At 32.1% G+C, this 20218-nt stretch overlaps 1 protein-coding gene across 2 annotated transcripts in view; it reads left to right on the top strand.

The window, feature by feature from the left end:
• Window positions 1-19948, top strand: part of LOC145266591 (structure-specific endonuclease subunit EME1-like) — a 41754-nt gene extending 21806 nt beyond the window's left edge. For both annotated transcript variants that reach the window (XM_080122437.1, XM_080122438.1), the window contains exons 6-11: window positions 1178-1299; window positions 5221-5293; window positions 7608-7723; window positions 11909-12077; window positions 15157-15213; window positions 19769-19948. In XM_080122437.1, the coding sequence (XP_079978563.1) occupies window positions 1178-1299; window positions 5221-5293; window positions 7608-7723; window positions 11909-12077; window positions 15157-15213; window positions 19769-19879 (648 nt within the window). In that variant the 3' untranslated portion in view covers window positions 19880-19948. The remainder of the gene's footprint in view (window positions 1-1177; window positions 1300-5220; window positions 5294-7607; window positions 7724-11908; window positions 12078-15156; window positions 15214-19768) is intronic.
• Window positions 19949-20218: the final 270 nt, after the last annotated feature.

Below are 20218 nucleotides of genomic sequence, written 5' to 3'. Positions count from 1 at the left end.
ATATAATAAATTTATAACTTAAAATATTGCAGCATTAAGAATTTTTTTTTTTAAAATTCAATTTAACATTATATAATCAATTCTTAATGTTGCAATCTCAAAGTGCCAAGTTATTGAACGATATGCAATGTGCGTATGTGTGATCGCAAAAAAAAGATAGAACCAAATTATGTCAACAGCAGATCAAGGAATCCATTTGTGCCGTAAAAGAATTCGGACATATTGCAACCATTTTTTGAAATGGTGAGAGAATTGAGAAAGTGTATTGCGGGTTGCATTATTTTTTAGACTTTAACAACAACAACCACCACCACCACCACCACCACCATCATCATATAGATTCCCTGATTGATATAATAAGTGATTTATTTTGCGCTACGAAACAGATACTGTCAAGAATTGTAAATGTCACCAGAATTAAAGGAATAAATTATAAGATGGTCAACATCATGAACTTTGGAATATAACTTTTTGTCATTTATTCACTATATCGCTCTGTAATTACATTTAGCTTCTTAAATAAGGATTGATATATATTATAAGAAAATATATTTCCACAGAAATATATATATATACAGGGTGGGCCAAAATGAGGGTCCTATCTTTAAATTTGAATAACTTCCACAAAATAAAAGTTAAACTCACCAAACTTTGTGTGTGTAGACTGACCCTTCCGAGATTTTTTTGAAATAAACAAAACAAATTTTGGCCGAAAAACACTTCTTAAAACTTACATGAATTTATGAATTTTTAAAAATAGGACCCTTATTTTGGCCCACCCTGTGTATATATATATATATATATATATATATATATATATATATATAATTATGTTTTTACTATAATAATTAAATACCTACAGACACTAGTGTTTCATCTTTTCAGGATTCTTCAGTGCAGGGTGTCACGATTAACACCAGCCGAACGATTCGAACCCTGCAACACGAGACATCTCTGGCTCGATTAGCGGAGACCGTATCCATTCGGCTACCATTAACCCTGTGAAATAGCATTGAATTTAAACACTTTAATTTTAAATGTTCATTACGACAGTTATAATTTATTCCTTTAATTCAGTTGACATTTACAATTCTTGACAGTATCTGTTTTGTAGCGCAAAAAATATATATATATATAGTTGATCAGCCAAACCAAATCTTTTTGTATATCTTTTTAGAAACATCGAGGTGAATCAATAGCGGACTTTCAAACCCTACAGGGTTACATTGAAAACGTGCGGCAAACGTACTTGGGATCCTTGATTACTCTGGTTGTTATTGGTATGGAAAATTATTTCAGGTTTGTAAACTTTATTTAAATCTTATATATATATATATAATTTTCTATATCTATATATTATGTGTGTGTGCATATGTGGAAAAAGAAAATAAACCAATCACCTATATATTCATCAATGAATGCATGAGAGAATAATGCATTCAGGGAATTATTAATTTTATATCTCTTTATGCTTACCAAACCTTTTCTTTAGTTCTTGTTAAGTTTCACCAATGTATATCTGATGACAATTATTATACGGTTCTTGAAAATGTTTTGTTGGTTTTTTTTAGTTTTGCATGTTTTTTTTTATGGAAATCCCTTGAGACAAGGCATGATGCCACTTGATATAAGGTTCTAACAAGAACGAAAGATGATTATTTTTACGTAAATGCAAGTTGGGAATAATTTTCCCTTTAACCAATTTGGTATCCCCATATAGGGAGCAGCATATATATTGTTTTTAATTAATATTGGTTAAAGGGAAAATTGTTCCCAACTCGCATTTAGGTAAAAATGCACTTTCGTAAATAATTGAATTCATTCAAAACTTATTGCAAAAACACACATTATATATATATATATATATATATATATATATATATATATATATATATATATATATATATAAGCAAATAGTTAATAATAAATAATTTCTACTGTACAGTCTTTAACCCTTATCCTCGAGTGGCCTCAAGGCCTTGATAAATGGTGATGCTTATGTAAAAAAAAATATATATATATAAGTCAGTAAAGAATATTTCCACAAAAATATATATATATATATATATATATATATATATATATATATATATATATATATATATATGTATATATATATTTTTTTCTTTTGGAATACTTCCACAGGGGAAAATTGTTCCCAACTCGCATTTAGGTAAAAATGCACTTTCGTAAATAATTGAATTCATTCAAAACTTATCGCAAAAACAAAAACAAATAACACCTAAGTAAATCGCGATATATCCAAACAGTCGTGCGAGATGGATGAGTGGGTTAAGAGTTTAGGCTTATTACTGTGGGATCTCGATTTTGAATCTCGCTAGATTCAGCCACTCTGATGAGATCTTGATGACAAAACACATGTCAGTTGATAATTATATTTTAAAAACAATATATATATATATATATATATATATATATATATATATATAATAGTAAAATCAAAGGAGATGCTGTGTTTACCTAATATAAGCAAGGATAAATTTCAAACTAATATAATTACCAAATATTTATATATAAATATTTTAATTCCAACCAAATAAAAAAGCTCAATACACAAATAATAGAGAGTAGAGCTTATTATGAGAGAAAAGAAATTGCTTACAAATGATATATATATACATATATAAAATTATTTACTATAATAATTATTAAATACTTATAGACACTAGTGTTTCATCCTTTTGGGAATCATCAGTGCAGGTTGTCACGATTAACGCCATTAATTAAATCTGTAAGTTGAAATCAAAATTTATTGTTCGACTGAATACTCCAAAAAACAATTTTCAATGTCCTTATTCCATGGAGTTTCAAAGAATGCTATTCTTGCTATTCTTCTCATAAGAGGACAGAAAGAAATCGATCCTCTGATAATAGGAATAGCAAGAATATCATTCTTTGAAATTCCGTGGAATAAGGATTTATTAATCATCTTTGTTTGATGTATTCTGTGGAAAAATAAATGAAAAATGTAAATGTTCATTTACATTTTTCATTTATGCTTCTTATGTGTGTGTGTGTGTATATATATATATATATATATATATATATATATATATATATATATATATATATATATATATATATATATATACTTGTTTATTGTTATATAAACATGTTTACATCCCGCTGCTACAAACAGCCACTTGTTTAGATCAAACAACAGATATCATCAGGCAGCGACTTGACTATTCAAATTGAATAATGGATTTTTTGGGGGGGATAGGAACTCTTTAAAGGTTGGAGTTAAAAAACCTTAAAACACAGAACTAATTATAAGATGTAAAGAGGGAGGGGCAATCTAAAGAAAACTAAAAAAATATATAATGGAGAGAGAATGATGAGGAGGAGAAAAAAAAATTTCTTTTTCTATTTTTTTATTATTTTTTCTTTCTATTTCTTTTTTCTCCTCCTCATCATTCTCTCTCCATTATATTTTTTTAGTTTTCTTTAGATTGCCCCTCCCTCTTTACATCTTATAATTAGTTCTGTGTTTTAAGGTTTTTTAACTCCAACCTTTAAAGAGTTCCTATCCCCCCCAAAAAATCCATTATTCAATTTGAATAGTCAAGTCGCTGCCTGATGATATCTGTTGTTTGATCTAAACAAGTGGCTGTTTGTAGCAGCGGGATGTAAACATGTTTATATAACAATAAACAAGTATTATCAGCTCTTTTTATTGAGCACTATCTAACAACCTCGTTGAATTCACTAGTCCATTACTTTTGAATATAAAAAAAACCCCGAGTATATATATATATATATATATATATATTTCTTTTTTTTTTTTTTGGTAAAATATGTTTGTTCAATTATATTTCACTATTTTTGTATACCAATCCTTTTTGTTTAGAAGCTCAATGTTTGTAAAATATAATAACAGAGCCTATATAAATGAATAACAGTATAGTTACACTCCAAGATTCAAGTATTTATTTTTCATGCAAAAATCCTAAGTAAAAATTTTCTGTTAAGAAATTTGATATTGACATAGTAATAAACGATTGTTTCTGCATAAAGAAATGGATCAGTAGAAAATGTACCAATATTTTGATAAGCTCATAGAGCTGTTTGCTAAGAATAGTAAATATTTGGATCTTGGAGTGTAGTTGTACTGTTATTCTTTTATATATATATCTGAGGTTATTGTTTTCCAGAGGTTAAGTAACCAATAAAGTTTAACGAGGTTAATACAAGAGTGCTCAATACCGAAATAGAGCAGGATATACTCTTTATTTGGTTTTACATAAGCAGTAATATGTTGCTACACAGTCATGAGCATGTTTCAGTCAGCTAGTTACTAGTGACTGGAAACCTCTTCAGGCGATACAGCTTATATGAAAGCAAAATTTGCAAGTCACTAGTAACTAGCTGACCGAAACTTACTCATGACTGTGTAGCAACATATTACTGCTTATGTAAAACCAAATAAAGAGTGTATATATATATATATATATATATGTATATGTGTGTGTGTGTGTGTGTGAGAATTCTCAACCTATATACTCAACAAATGTTTGGTCTACAGACTTGAAATTTGGCATAAAGAGTATTCAGACATGTGGAAAACTCTTTAATCAGTTTTCATCCAGACGAAAGGGCTGCTAAGGAGTCAAAATTGAAAAATTGATACGCGGTGGCCAAAAAAATTTTTTTATCTGTTTGTCGACTGTTTCACAAATGCGCATGTGTGAATCGTTCACATGACAGCTTCTTTATGTTAAGAATAAGTAGGTTTGGAAACACTTTTAAAAGATTGTGTCAATTATATTATTTTTTCAATTATATTTCACCCTTTCTGTATACCAATCCTTTTTGTTTAGAAGCTCAATGTACGTAAAATATAACAACAGAGCACATATAAAAGAATAACAGTATCGTTACATTCAAAGATTCAAATATTTATTTTTCATGCAAAACAGTTCCTCCAGCATGTTAAAATTTTAGTACATTTTTTACAGATCCGTTTCATTATGCAGAAACAATCGGTTATTATTATGTCAATACCAACTTTTTTCCTACGTATACTCCTCAGAAAAAATAGAAATTCTCTGCTTAGAAAAAAAAAGTGCATAGCAATATAAAGCCAGCTTTGTTTTTGCTATAAATGTTTCACTGGAGGGGAGTGAGATTGGCACTGCAGCATTTTCATCTTCACACCCAATGTCATTAAACATTTGTTTTGTTTTTTTCATTTTCTAGAAAAACTAAAAAGTCCAAGACGAGTAAAAAAAGTCGAACAGATACAATCATTAGTCGAGTTGATGTAGAAGAAGTAAGTTGTATATGTTTTTCCAGTTTTCTTTTTTTTTTTTTAATTTAGTTTTTTTTTTTTTTTGGTACACGTACACTATAATAGCAAAATTTGAAAAATGAAAAAAATCGATTTAAAAAAAATGGTATCTACTGACTTTTTGTGTCAGTTTCAAGCAAAAATAATGACATCTACTTAATTGGCACGTCAAAAGTATTTAAATATTAAAAAAAACATGAGTTTCCAATCCTTATCTTAAAAAAAAAACCCTCGTCATATTTTTTGGGTACACGTGACATAATAACAAGGGGAGTAATTCAGTTATGCTAAAATCATATTTATGATTGGTAATATACAATTTAGTAAAATATTGGCAATAGTTATATGCTATTTACCTCCCCTTGGAACTTGGAACTCTTCTGTGTTTTTTTAGCTAAATATTTTATTTTTGCTAATTTTCGTCAAAAGATGTTTTCTTTAATAATTTTTTTTCTATTTCATCATTTTTCGTAATTATTTTGTACATATTCATTACTGTAACTTCAAAATTAAATAGAGATCATTGGTTTGCCTTGAAATTCAATTGAAATTATAGTGTAGTTGTACCAATTTTTCTTTTTGGTACTTGTAAAGTTTAATCAAGACATTAAAAAATCAAAATATAAAAATAAAAGGTTATATTGTACGTATCCGTTTTGAACTGAAGATCTCTGAAAAAAAATTTCACTTAATTTGATCGAGTAGTTTTTTTTTTACAGCGGAAAAACATGTTTTTATGACAGCACATTGAAGGCAGACATCTTGGATTTTTTTTACATTTTTGTTTGAATTTTAGAAACGCCACAGGGAGATAACTCCAGTTAAAGCGCCGACACTCCCTCCCCATCTTTAATACTAGCTTTTTTTTCCTAAAAATCGAACCTTTTGCTCGGTATCATAACAAATTGTTTTTTCGCTGTAAAACAAAAACTACTTCATAAAATTAAGTGAAATTTTTTTTTCGGAGAACTTAATTCCATACCGGATACGTACAATTTAAACTTTTTTTTCAATATTTTCATTTTTTAATGTCTTGATTAAACTGTACAAGTACCTTCTTTTTTAATGTTCTTGTTTTGGAACTTTAAAATGGCTGACGTAAATGTATACCTCCCTTTCATTTGAAAACAAATGAAAGCTACAATATAGATATTTACTTAAATATATGAGGCAATTAAAATCATGTAAATTATGACTTTAAAAATTTACAGTGCTTCTTTGTTATAATAACGAAACTCAAAAATCGAAATCTTGAATTTCAAGTAAAACAGATAGTATCTACTTGTCATGTTGCAAACAGTAACATATCCAAAAATTACAAAAACGATAAGGTAGAAAATTAATTATTAATGAAAATAATGTTCAAAGAAAATTTGTGAAAACTGAGTTTTGCTAACAAAATAAACAGGAGAGTTCAAATTGTAACAAGGGAGATAATTATTTTCTGTAAATCTTAGACCAATTTAGCAAAACTCAATTTTGCTAACTGTCTTCGAAAACTGTTTTCATTAATAATTTTCTACCTTGTTTTTTTTTTTTTTTTTGTAATTTTTGGATATGTTCGTTACTGTGACATGACAATTAAGTAGATACCATTGGTTTTACATGAAAATCAATATTGTTCATGAACAAGGAATCTTTTATAATATAGTTGTATTCCTGTCTGTCTGTCTGTTTGTTCACAATTAATATATACAAAAGATGAACTGTTTCATAAATTAATTTTCATACTGAAAATGGACTTACATACAATTTTATTTCAGCATGATATCTATCGTGCTTGAATATATGGTTAAGTGTTAGTTTTACTGATTTATAACTGCTTTAAAGCTTCACCACTCACTCATTTTGCAGCCAAATTTCAAACATTTTTTACAGTTCATAGGTCACCTTCTCAGCTATATTTAAAAAAGAAAAATTTTTCATTTTTGTTCAGTAAAACAAAAGTTATAATAAAATTACTGGTGTGCAAAAGTTCTCAGAATATATAAGAAACGTAAGAGCCGGTTTCTTCTGATTGGCTGTTGGTTACCGTAGCAACCAAATCTGTTTGCCCTTCTATCAATGTTTTCATACAGAAAGATATCATTAAAAATAAAGAATCTATTTAAGTTCAAAACCCTTCAGCGACTTTTTGGACACTCTGCACTTGCAACATTATTTAGGGTATTTATTCAGTGTTTTATAAATTACCAATCCTCATCTGAAGAATTCAGAAACAGAACATTTTCAGAATAAAAAGATAGAATAATAAATTTGAAATAAAAGTAGCAATAATATTTTTTTTTTTTTTTAGGCTCTTGTAAATCTTCAACTACGAAATCTTTGTAATTGTCAACTGATCAATTCAATTGAAGATATGGCCGACATCGTCCGTACTTTCACAAAAGCCGTTGCTGAAAAACCAATGAAGTAAGGATAACCTTTTTTTTTCTTTTTTTTTTTTTTTTTTTAGGTTGTTGCTTATCAAGGATTCACCCTATATTAGAATGCTTGTTGCTTCTATGCTATTGGGACGAGATTTCGGAAATCGTAATACTGAATTTCACATGAAAGCAATGGTATCCACATATACCTCATATTTTTTAAATGATTATATCAAAAAATTACAAAAATCGATAAGGTAGAAAATTATTTGATTAAGAAAATAAAAAATAGAATTTGAAGAAAACAATTGTAAAACACAGGAGAGCTCAAAAGAGAGTTTCTGTTTAGATTCAAGCAAGATGGCGGCAATTTTTCACCTGCTAACACAGTTAAATTTGTTCTTTTAATAATTCAGTAAAATTCAAGCTACCATTGTAATTTATTAGAATTGACAAAAAAAAAAAATCAGTTGAAACCATTGTTTTTTTTCTGAAAACTCCATTTATTGACTACGTAATCTCGTCCCAATAGTGTAGAAGTGCTGAATGCTTATATCTCAGTACAAGAGAGATAATTTAACAGTTTCCATAGCAACTACTTTTATGTAAGGATGTTGCCAACCTTCATGTGGTTCCTCTTATGAGAATGCCAACAACGGAATCCAGACAATCAACAAAATTGTACCGTTGCTGATTTATATGAACTTACTACTTTTTTTTTTTATAAATTTTCTGATTTTCATCCAGAATTTCCCCCATATAAAAAAACAAAAAAACTGAAGAAAACTCTGTATGTACCCATAGCAAAACAAAAATATCATGTTCCAAAAATCACATAACTTGATAAAGTAGTTTTATTTTTTTATAAAGAAAATCATTTTCAAGTAATTAATGGGAATTTGTAGGCATTACAATCGTCATATTGTATGAATCCGAAGATTCTATTAATGGCATTGGTTTCTACGATATTTTTCTAATCAGAATTCTTTCTAGAAAGACATCGGATACTTACAGAAGCAACCACATAAAGGTTGCATCATCCCGTGAAAGTGTTTTTTTGTGGAATGAACAGGATTCGAACTTGGAACACCCAGGCCATCTCTTTGTGTCGTTAACCACTTAGACCACTGTCACCTCCTAGGTATTATAATATAAATCTTGTAAGTTTTAATTATTGTTGAATTATCTCCCTTTGTTTTGTTATTTTTTTTTTTAATTGCTTAAAAACTGGAGGATAAGACAGCTGTTCTTCAGTTACTCATAAAATTGGATTTATTACAAATAAAACTACTTGATCAATTGACCTGATTTTTTTAATATGATATTTTCGTTTTGTCACGGATATATACATCATACAGATTTTACTTCATTTCTGTTTTTTGAATATGGAGGAGTAAATTCCGGACAAGAACCTTTCAGATTTGTTTATTTAGTGAAGTAAAAAAATCATAATACATTTAATCCACACAAAAAATCTAATTTATAAATTAAATAATTTATTCAATTCTAGCTGATGGCACCCAAATACTTTTTTTTTTTTTTTACTTTTTAAATCATGACTCTATAATAATATATACGTAATCTGGACAAATTAAAATATATTTAAGCGTGTTATATATATTTAAGCTTATTTTATGACCAGGCAACCCCCACCCCACCCCCACTAGTCTTTTACTATTTCGTCAGAAATCTCGAGTCAAACCTTTCATCCGCCCTTTCTCTCGCACAAATCTCCTCATATCCTTGCTCTTTGTTAGACTACAATTATGATATGGATGGTTATTTGTGCATTGTTCGCTTAAACTCTTCTGTGCGTTTGCATCGTTTTGCTCTTTTTCTTCACAAGGATCTCCTCATTGTATGTGCCCTCAGTCGTGGTCGTCTTTTTATCCATCCGAGGTTGTTTTTGCTGCACTCGACTTCCTAGTTGTCCTTTTTGTATCGTTCCCCTTCTTACAATGACTGTTGTTGGGCATCATTCGTTCGTTTCCTGGGAATCAGAGGAATATTGTTGGCATTCATATCCCCGGTATCTTTCTAGTTAGGTTGGATACTTACAAGAGGTACCATGTGAAGATTTTGAAAGTATTTTTTTTCTGTGGAGCAAACTAGATTCAACACCAAAGTTGTCGGTCCGTATTGTTAACCACTATAACTATCCCGTTTTTGTTTATTTTAATCCAACCATATTTGGTACAGATAAATATCTATATCAATGATTGGCTTGTCCACCAAGTTTCAGTTATGAATCTCCAGCAGTCTTTCTATCATTGCTGTTCAATCATTCATTCATTTTGTATGAATCAGATGATTATTGTTGGCATTTATTTTCATGATATCTTTCTAGTTAGAATTCTTTCTAGAAAGACATAAAGTAACTACAGGAGAGACCACATGAAGGTTGCCAACATCCCTAAGTACAAGTGTTTCTGTGAAATGAACTGGATTTGAACTTGGCGCACCCAGGTTGTCTGTTCATGTTGTTAACCTCTTAGCCACCATCACCTCCTTGCTGTTGTCAGTGCTATATAGGAGGCATTGTTAATGCATTACAACTTTATCTGAAGCTCCATCTTTGTTTTTGGTGATTTCAATGTTCAACATAATTGTTACTTAAAGGTTAATTTTTTAACCGTTGCTTTGGGAAATAAAAGCAATGACCTTTTTATTTCATTTTAATAAAATTTCTGTTAATATATTTTTCGGATTTAGTTTTCATTTGCTCCTATTTTAATTGTTTCCCTTTTTATTTGCTCCCCTTTTTTATTTGCTTCCTTTTTTATTTGCTCCCTTTTTGATTTGCTCCCTTGTTTGTTTGAACCCTTTTTTATTTGCTCCCCTTTTTATTGCTCCCTTATTTATTTGCTTCCTTTTTTATTTGCTCCCTTTTTTATTTGCTTCCTTGTTTATTTGCTCCCCTTTTTGATTTGCTCCCTTTTTTATTTGCTTCCTTTTTTATTTGCTCCCTTGTTTATTTGCTCCCTTTTTTATTTGCTCCCTTGTTTGTTTGAACCATTTTTTATTTACTCCCCTTTTTATTGCTCCCTTTTTTATTTGCTTCCTTTTTTATTTGCTTCCTTTTTTATTTGCTCCCTTTTTTATTTGCTCCCCTTTTTTATTTGCTCCCCTTTTTTATTTGCTCCCTTTTTTATTTGCTCCTCTTTTTTTGCTCCTTTTTTATTTGCTCCCCTTTTTATTGCTTCCTTTTTGATTTGCTTTTTTATTTGCTCCCTTTTTTATTTGCTCCCTTTTTGATTTGCTCCCATTTTTTTTTTTTTTTAATATATAGAAATATGTAAACTTTTTTTTATCAATTAATTTTTTCGCGTCTCTCAATTGGGGGTATGGAAGAACAAAATGACTACAATCTCCTCCTTGTTAATAAGAAAGTTTTGAAATGTTGGTCAAGGGCAAGCTTGTTGATTTTCTGGAAAATATAGACGTCTTTAGTGATGTTCAATTTGGCTTTCGTGGTTTTCGTTCAACTGTTCGTCTTTTAACTGTTATAACTGAATGTATCTGTCAATTTGATGCAATTTAACATTGCAAAGCCTTTTTCTACGTAAACTTCAGAGTTAATAGTATTCATGGTGAGGTTCTTGACATCATTAGTTTTTTTTTTTTTTTTTTTCTGATTGAAGATTGTGAATAATTCTGATGAATCTACAATGTTCTTTTGCATTTTGCATTTTCATTTCTGTTTGTCTAAAATGAAAAACAATGTTATGATCTATAATTTCGTTCGAAAAAATACTTGTAGAACAGGCAGAGGGATGCAACATTTCGCCTCTGTCCCATTGACGAAATGTTGCATCCCTCTGCCTGTTCTACAAGTATTTTAGTGGTGAATGCTCTGACGAACTGCAATCACTTGTGCCCCCACAACGTGAACACCCTCGACAAACCCGACAGGCTGCTAAATCCCACCCCTACACAGTAGAGATCCCTAGAGGTAAAAGATCTTTCTACTCCAGTAGTTTCTTCCCCAGAACCGCTAGACTTTGGAATTCCATTTCAGGTCCCTGCTTCCCCAACAGTACTGACGTGCAGAAGTTCAAGTGTAACATGAACCGGCATCTTGCTGCCCAAATCCCTACATAGTACCCCAGTAGTTGTTGCCCCTGATAGTAGCCCCCTACACCAAAGTGGCAATTTGCCTTGTTTGGGGTGAAAATGTAAAAAAAAAAAAAATAAATGAATAAAAAAAATTTCTTTTTTTTTTTTTTTTTAGAAAAGATCGTTTGCAGTCAGAATTTTCCTTCCATAATGAGAAAGGCGGAGGAATCGCTTCAGACATGCCATCTTTATGGAAAGCGCAACTGGAACAGTTCAAAAACATCAGCAGTGACATTTCCAGTGCCATTGTGAGCCAATATCCATCACCAAAATCTTTAATCGAGGTAAGTTGGTTTTGATTTTTTTTTTTTTTTGGTGTTTTTTTTTTGGTGTTTTTCCAAAATTTCACATATATTAAAAAAAAAGAAAGAAAAATCCGCTATGATGTGCATACTCGTTACAAAACAAAAACATCATATTCCAAAAATCACATAAATAGATCAAGTAGTTTTATTTTTAAATAAGAAAATCAAATTTTATGAGTATCTGAGAAGTAACTGTCTCACCTGCCATTTTGAAAAAAAATAAATAAATGTGGTAAGAAACAAAGTGTAGATAATTCAACAATAATTCATACATAGTAGATTTATGTTGTAATACCTATGAATTCCTATTAATCGCTTAAAAATGGTTTTCTTTATAATAAAATTATTTGATCAATTTACATGATTTTTGGAATATGATATTTTCATTTTATCACAAGGACACACATCACACAGATTTTCCAGTTCTTCTTTGTTATTGTAGCAAAATTCGAAATATTGAATTTTAAGTAAAGTCAATGCGCAGTAATGAAAATATCCAAACATCACGAAAAACGATAAGCTAGAAAATTAATTATTACTGAAAACAGTTTTTGAAAACAATTAGTGAAAATTAAATTTTTCTAAATTGGCCTAAGATTTTCAAATTTGCAAAAAATAATTATCTCCCTTGTTATGATTCAAACTCTGTTTGTTATTTTTTTTATTTATTTTGCATTTTTCATTTTCATTTCTGTTTGTCTAAAATGAAAAACAATGTTATGATCTATAATTTCGTTCAAAAAAATACTTGTAGAACAGGCAGAGGGATGCAACATCGTCAATGGGACAGAGGCGTATTTTCAAAACTCAATTTTCGTTAATTTTCAAAAAAACTATTTTCATCAATAATTCATTTTCTACCTTATCGTTTTTTGTAATTTTTGGATATGTTCATTACTGTGACATGCCAATTCAGGAGATACCATTGGCTTTACTTAAAATTCAATATTTCAATTTTTGAATTTCACTACAATAACATAGAAGAACCAATTTTTCTTTCTTTTTTTTTAATATGGGGAATTCTGGACAAGAACCTATTTTTTTCTCAAAAACATGGCAAATTTGGACTTCAATTGAGCACATTTTTTTTTTTTTTTATATAATAAAATTATTTAATTAATTTCCGTAATTTTTGGAATGTGATATTTTCGTTTTGTCATGGGTACATACCTCACACAGATTTTTCTTTATTTTATGGGGGGAATTCTGGATAAGAACTTTTTTTTTTTTTTCAAAACTGCAACAGATTTACTATAAGAAGAGACTAAGTCTCTGAGAAATATTAACTTAGATTCTTATATTTTTTAGTATGTCTTATAGCAGCTCAGCTTTCCTGACACAAACTGCCTTGAAACCCTGTGTTGAACACATGTCACAATTCCATCTGATAATTTGTCATCACCTTCTAGTGTGTTTTGTCTAGGGAGCTGGGCCTTGAACTCTATCGTTGCACTCGCTAAGTGTACTCGGTTGTTGTTCCGATATCCACTTAATGGAGCACTCTTGAAATTCATACTAGTCGGCATAATCTCTACCTACCGGTGTAGGGTCCCAGTATTTTAATAACAGTTTAAAATCTATAAATATGTATTTTATTATTAAGTAATGGAAAATTAGGTGTTAAACAAAGGTAAAAATGAAGCAATTAAAAGAATCGTTTTTGGCATTGGAAAAAGGATAAATATATTCCGATATCCTCCAAAGTTACGATTTTTTTTCGATTCCGATTAATCGTCCCAACACTAATTGCTCGACTATAAACCCTCGCCAAAATTCATACTAATTAAGATAATCTCTACCTACTGGCGTAGGGTTCCAGTATAAACACAATCAAGCAGTCAGCCAAAGGCAAACACTGCACAGCCATTTCTCCCCACTTTTTCCCTCTGCCTTGTGATGCTAAGAAAGACAGAGAAAGAAGTAGACAACATGATACTCTGTTTGTTTATTTTAGCATCCTTTCCCCCCCCCCCTTATAAGCTTAGTTTATACGAGAGAGGAGGAGAGTACGACAAACATTCTGATTAATCGACCAATGGATAAAAATTTTTTACAGAGACAAAATAACACTTTTATAGTTTAATATTTAAAGATTTATAAAGAATCGGAATCGGGAAAAATATTGGAATCGTCCCATCACTAGTGATTATCTTCACTCAATTCCATACAGATAATGAAAAATTATTAATTGACAAATATTTTATTGATTTTTGTTATGATACAGTGCAATGGACTAAATATTATGGTATCCGTTCGATGCACAATTAGGATTTAATATGGATTAGTACATTAGTAATTGTCTGTATTTTTGAGATGAGGTGTTTTTATTTATTGAGATCGTCGGACTGACTTCCTCATCTTGGTTGTTATAGTCACAACGTTTCGGCCGTTTTGTCCTCCGGCCTTCATTAGATGTTTTGTATCAAACTGGGGAACCGTTGTTAGGAGTCTCGAACCCAACCCTTTATTATTATTATTACGGGGGTACCGTGTTCGGACTCCAGCTAGGCTCTGGAACATAGTTGCTGATTCTCTGTTTTGAATGTTATTTTTCACTGCCTTCGTTCAGGATTGAACTCAGAATCTTTGGGTAACTGTTAACTTTGATACAATGCCTAGGACCACTCGGCCATATGTCACTAGGACTAGAGAATCAGCAACTATGTCCCAGAGCCTAGCTGGAGTCCGAACACGGTACCCCAGTAATAATAATAATAATAAAGGGTTGGGTTCAAGACTCCTAACAAATGGTCCCCAGTTCGATACAAAACACCTGATGAAGGCCGGAGGGATTAGTACATTACTCTATAAGTATGGCATAAAGCAATTCTCATAGGTCAATGGTTAAACTTCTGTCCGTTTTTAACAAGCTAAAAAGATTATTGTTGCTTGCATAATCTTCAAAGTGTTAATAAAAATTTGCAAGTAATTTTAACGTCTTTAAGCTGCCAATTACAGAATCTAATGCAAATAAAAAAGACTTTTAAAATCAAAGATATATATCCAACCATTTAAAATGTAATTCTCAGTCTATTTTTGTTTTTTTATTTCTTTCCAGGCTTATAAAAAATGTTCGACAGAAAGTAACTGCATCAAATTACTTGAAAACATTTTGGTAAATATAACGACCATTTTTTTTTTTTTTTTTTGTATTCTCATGATTTTTTTCATGACTTTTCGATCTGATGACCTCAGAGGATTACATCCGAACAATATATGGAAATGTTTAAAGCCAGACCAAAGCATTAGGTCAGACATGCTACTTAAAAACCTACCCATCCCAAAACTTGATGTTCTAATAAGGTAAAACTGTCTTTGCTGGTGCGGCCATCTTAAAAGAAGCAAGGAGTATATCAGCATTTGTGGAGACCTAAGACTGGACAGTAATAAGAAAGCTGGGCACTCTAAGAACGAAAGCAGGCAAGATCGTAAACAGTGGCAAATAAACACAGTCAATCCATACAATAGTGATCTCCTCAATTGTCTCATAACAACAGCCTCTAAGGTTTTCCTTGAGCTTAGGGAATGACCAAAAATAACAGGGAGCAAGGTCTGGACTATAGGGAAAGTGAGAAACTGTCTTGATGCCCATCTTGGTCAAATCGTCTGTGACAAGGATGGAGCACCCTTGGGACAAACTTTGTGCAAATCTTCTGCATCCTCAGTTCCTCATGAATAATAGTGTGTACAATTTGGGGCTAAACTCCTTATATCAAACAATTGCTAATCCCCTTTCATTTGGCCCGCATTGAAACAAAGTAAACAAACCCCAAAAAGCTGTCCCGCATTAAATAAAATACTGCTACGTCATCTCGTAACGCTCCTACGATGACCTCATTTAGCGGCTATCTGTCAATCAAACCTCTTTCACTCGCTTTATAAGCCTTATTTTGACACTCTAATAAATTCCTCTTACTCCTGGCCTAGACGGTAAAGTGGATGGCGTTTGTTTCACCTCCGTGTCAAGGCTTCCAGGTTCAATCCCGCCTCCCAACCAAAACTGACAGTAAATTGTGCACTTATCGTCCTTATAGACACACGACGGTCCTTATCCATGAAATTCTTTATTTGGCCAATCATCTCTGTCATTCTGACTTCCTTACTCCTCTCACACCTCTCATCATCCCTCAAAGACTTCCAGTCTCCCGTGAATCTCTTATGCCACTCAAAAACTGATGCTTAATTCATGCAAGATGGTCCAAAAGCAGTCTGAAGTATTCCATACGTTTCTGTGGAATTTTTTCCAGGTTTAAAATAAAATTTTATTGCCTATCGTTCTTCTAAAATATCTCCACGTCCAGATTGCATTTTTTGAAATTCACCAGCTGTGACAATCAGGCTTTAGTAGGGTGTATTCCAATTCCTGCTGTAGCTGATCATTTGTACCTTAAATCATAAAAATTGATCAATCATCTCATAAAATATATAGCAATAACATACTGAATTTTCAAGAGTCTACGACAATTTTTAATGCCTGTAAAAAAACAAAAAGTCTTAGAACTTATTGAAGGCATCTTGTAGCACAGAAAAAGGAACCCCAAACGTTGTCTAGTGATTTTTCTTAACCCAATCTACTCTTGCCTAGTTTGGGCCTTTAATCTCTCCAATCTCTTACAGAGAGGACCTCCAAGTCATCAATTGCCCAAAACCGAAAACTTTCCTCAGATGTTACAAACTAAAGACTGTATAAAAACTGTCCGTAACTGTTGCAAAACTCCTTGCATCTCTAAAAACTGTCCGTAACTGTCGCAAAACTCCTTGCATCTCTAAAAACTGTCCGTAACTGTCGCAAAACTCCTTGCATCTCTAAAAACTGTCCGTAACTGTCGCAAAACTCCTTGCATCTCTAAAAACTGTCCGTAACTGTCGCAAAACTCCTTGCATCTCTAAAAACTGTCCGTAACTGTCGCAAAACTCCTTGCATCTCTAAAAACTGTCCGTAACTGTCGCAAAACTCCTTGCATCTCTAAAAACTGTCCGTAACTGTCGCAAAACTCCTTGCATCTCTAAAAACTGTCCGTAACTGTCGCAAAACTCCTTGCATCTCTAAAAACTGTCCGTAACTGTCGCAAAACTCCTTGCATCTCTAAAAACTGTCCGTAACTGTCGCAAAACTCCTTGCATCTCTAAAAACTGTCCGTAACTGTCGCAAAACTCCTTGCATCTCTAAAAACTGTCCGTAACTGTCGCAAAACTCCTTGCATCTCTAAAAACTGTCCGTAACTGTCGCAAAACTCCTTGCATCTCTAAAAACTGTCCGTAACTGTTGCAAAACTCCTTGCATCTCTAAAAACTGTCCGTAAATTAACTCTAAATATATTGACCTCTATTGTCACATTACCCCATAAAGCTAACGTTAAGCTACAGAGAAATAAAAAAGAAATTATTTGTTAGTTAAAGTAGATTTGTATGAATTATTGAAGTATGACGTTTTTGATTCTGCTATGAGCATTCTTGCAGGAGTGAACCACATGAAGGTTGCCAACATCCGTTAGTGAATGTCATTACTATGGAATCTGTTATCTCTCTTATATTGAAATATAAGAATTCTATTCCTTGAGTGTAGGTTTCTTAGAGTGATCTCCCTTGCTTTTTGTTGTTGCTGTTGACTGGGAAGACAAAGAAACTGTTTGGACAGACGTGTGTATTTTGTTTCAATAACTGCCACACCTTGATTAACAATCCTATTTTAGCTTTCTTTTATGTTCCTTGGTGAACAACTTCCTCTCCAGTGTCTTTCTGCCAAGTCCGCACTCCTACACTTCCAGCTCTGTCGATAAGCTCATTCCTTCTACTGTGATCTGATGACTATCTTCATGATTGCGCTATGATGAAATAAACAAGACAAGTATTTAATGTAAATCAGTTAGGTTTTCTGTGTGCATTACAAACCCCAAATATTGTCTATTGCTGGCTGGCTGGCTGGTTTTGTTGGGCCCCAGTGATTTTCTTCTCAGTCTGATCTACTCTCTCTTGCTTCAACTCCAATCTTTCCAAATCCCTTGGGGAGATCTCGTAGCCTTCAATTGTCCCAAACTGGCAAATGTCTTTAACTGTCGCAAAACTCAAGACAGTCCGTAAACTATCGCAAAACTCATAGCCACTCCTCCAAGTGCCTGTAAACTTACTCTTAATCTATATATCTATAAAAAGTGAGAATGTGTGTGGGGGACACTTCTCAACCTATATACTCGATGAATGTTTAATCTACAGATTTGAAATTTGGTATATAGGGTATTCAGACACGTAGAAAACTTTTTAATCCATTTTCATCCAGAAAAACAGAATTGAAAAATAGTTACTTGGAAGTCGTCGGATTTTTATTTGTTTGTCAATTGTTTCATGAATGCACATGCACAGCCGTGAAATATGACAGCTTCTTTATGTTAAGAATAAGTAGGTTTGAAAACACTTTGTAAAGATCGTGTCAAGCTGGTCTAATGATTATCGTACTTGACTCACTGTCTTTAGGTTTTGGTTTCAATCTCAGCTCAAGTATTTTTATTTACTGACAAGAAGTGAACTGTTTAGATCAAAAGATAATACTAGTATGCACGTCTCAGTTTCTGTATGAATTAAAATATAATATTTATGCCGGGCAGTCTGCTAGTAAATCTACATTTATGTCTGGTCTTTTGTCCGCCACACTTTGTCTAACAATATTATTTCAGCTCCCTTTTGTGTACGTTTGTGAACATTAAACAACATAGAACATTAGTAATTCTGTATTTTTGAGATGAGGTGTTTTCATTGATTGAGATTGTCGGACTGACTTCCTCATCTTGGTTGTTATTGTCAGAACGTTTCGGCCGTTTTGCCCTCCGGCCTTCGTCAGGTGTTTTGTATCGAACTGGGGAACCGTTTGTTAGTGACATATGGCCGTTGTATCAAACTTTACAGTTACCCAAAGGTGCTAAGTTAAATCTTGAACGAAGGCAGTGAAAAAAGTAACATTCAAAACAGAGAATCAGCAATTATGTCCCAAAGCCTAGCTGGAGTCCGAACACGGTACCCCCATAATAATAATAAAGGGTTGGGTTCGAGACTCCTAACAAACAATTCCCCAGTTCGATACAAAACACCTGACGAAGGCCGGAGGGCAAAATGGCCGAAACGTTGTGACAATAACAACCAAGATGAGGAAGTCGGTCCAACAATCTCAATCAACATAGAACATTAACTCTATAATAATATATATATGATATCTGCATGAATTAAAATATCATATCTAAGCATACTTTACAATTAGCCTACATCTGGCATCCCTGCTAGCTTAGATAAATACTTTTGCAGTTTTAACAAAAGAGCTACACTCTTTCGGTGGAGGAGCAGTCCTTCAAGACTGAGACAATTTTTTTTATTTTTGTACCTTTTCTCCACATTAAAAAACGACCCTGGTGTCTAACTCCCTCCCGTGGGAAGGCATAGTAAATAGGTACAATAATATCAGAGCGTCTCCATTTATGCTGAATATTTACAGAATGCCAACATCAATGTATTACATATGAATGAGTCCCCTTTTGTTCTGCTGGTAAACCTATTTTCCCTTTTGTTTTAATATATATATATATATATATGTTTTTCTTTTTCTTTTTTTATTTTAAAATTCCTGGAACGTTGATAGTATCGCAAGCTGTATTGTCTCTTCTCGCGTGTTTTTCTTTTTACAGGTTCGTCGTAAAGCAGGTGTCTTAGAGACGAGTCGACGTGTAGGTAAGGAGGCTTCGCGCAGAATCTACTTGTTGATGACGACAACCGATGGCGACTTGGTTCTCAAATAGAAATCTAAAAAAAAAAAAAAAAACAGCAAAAAGAAGAAAAAAAAAAATCGATGCAACCTCAATTAAATACTCTCATCTTCATCAATTATCATAATCGTCATGGTGATGACGACGAATTATGCCAAACGTCTTTTATCAGTTAAATCATACAAAAGAACGCACATGGGATTTGATGCTCATTTTTTTTTTTTTTTTTTTTTTTTACATGGTAGTCACCACTTATCAAGGCCCGGAAGCCACTTGGGGATAAGGGTTATTACATGTACAGTAATCTTAAAGATTTATAAACAAACAAAAAAAAAAAAAAAATGCAAGAAGTCTATCCCTGTCCTTTTCTAA

The sequence above is a fragment of the Euprymna scolopes genome, chromosome 41, assembly GCF_053919585.1.
Source record: "Euprymna scolopes isolate OS-2025 chromosome 41, ASM5391958v1, whole genome shotgun sequence".
Taxonomy (NCBI): Eukaryota; Metazoa; Mollusca; class Cephalopoda; order Sepiida; family Sepiolidae; genus Euprymna; species Euprymna scolopes.
This window is presented reverse-complemented; position numbering and strand designations above follow the sequence as displayed.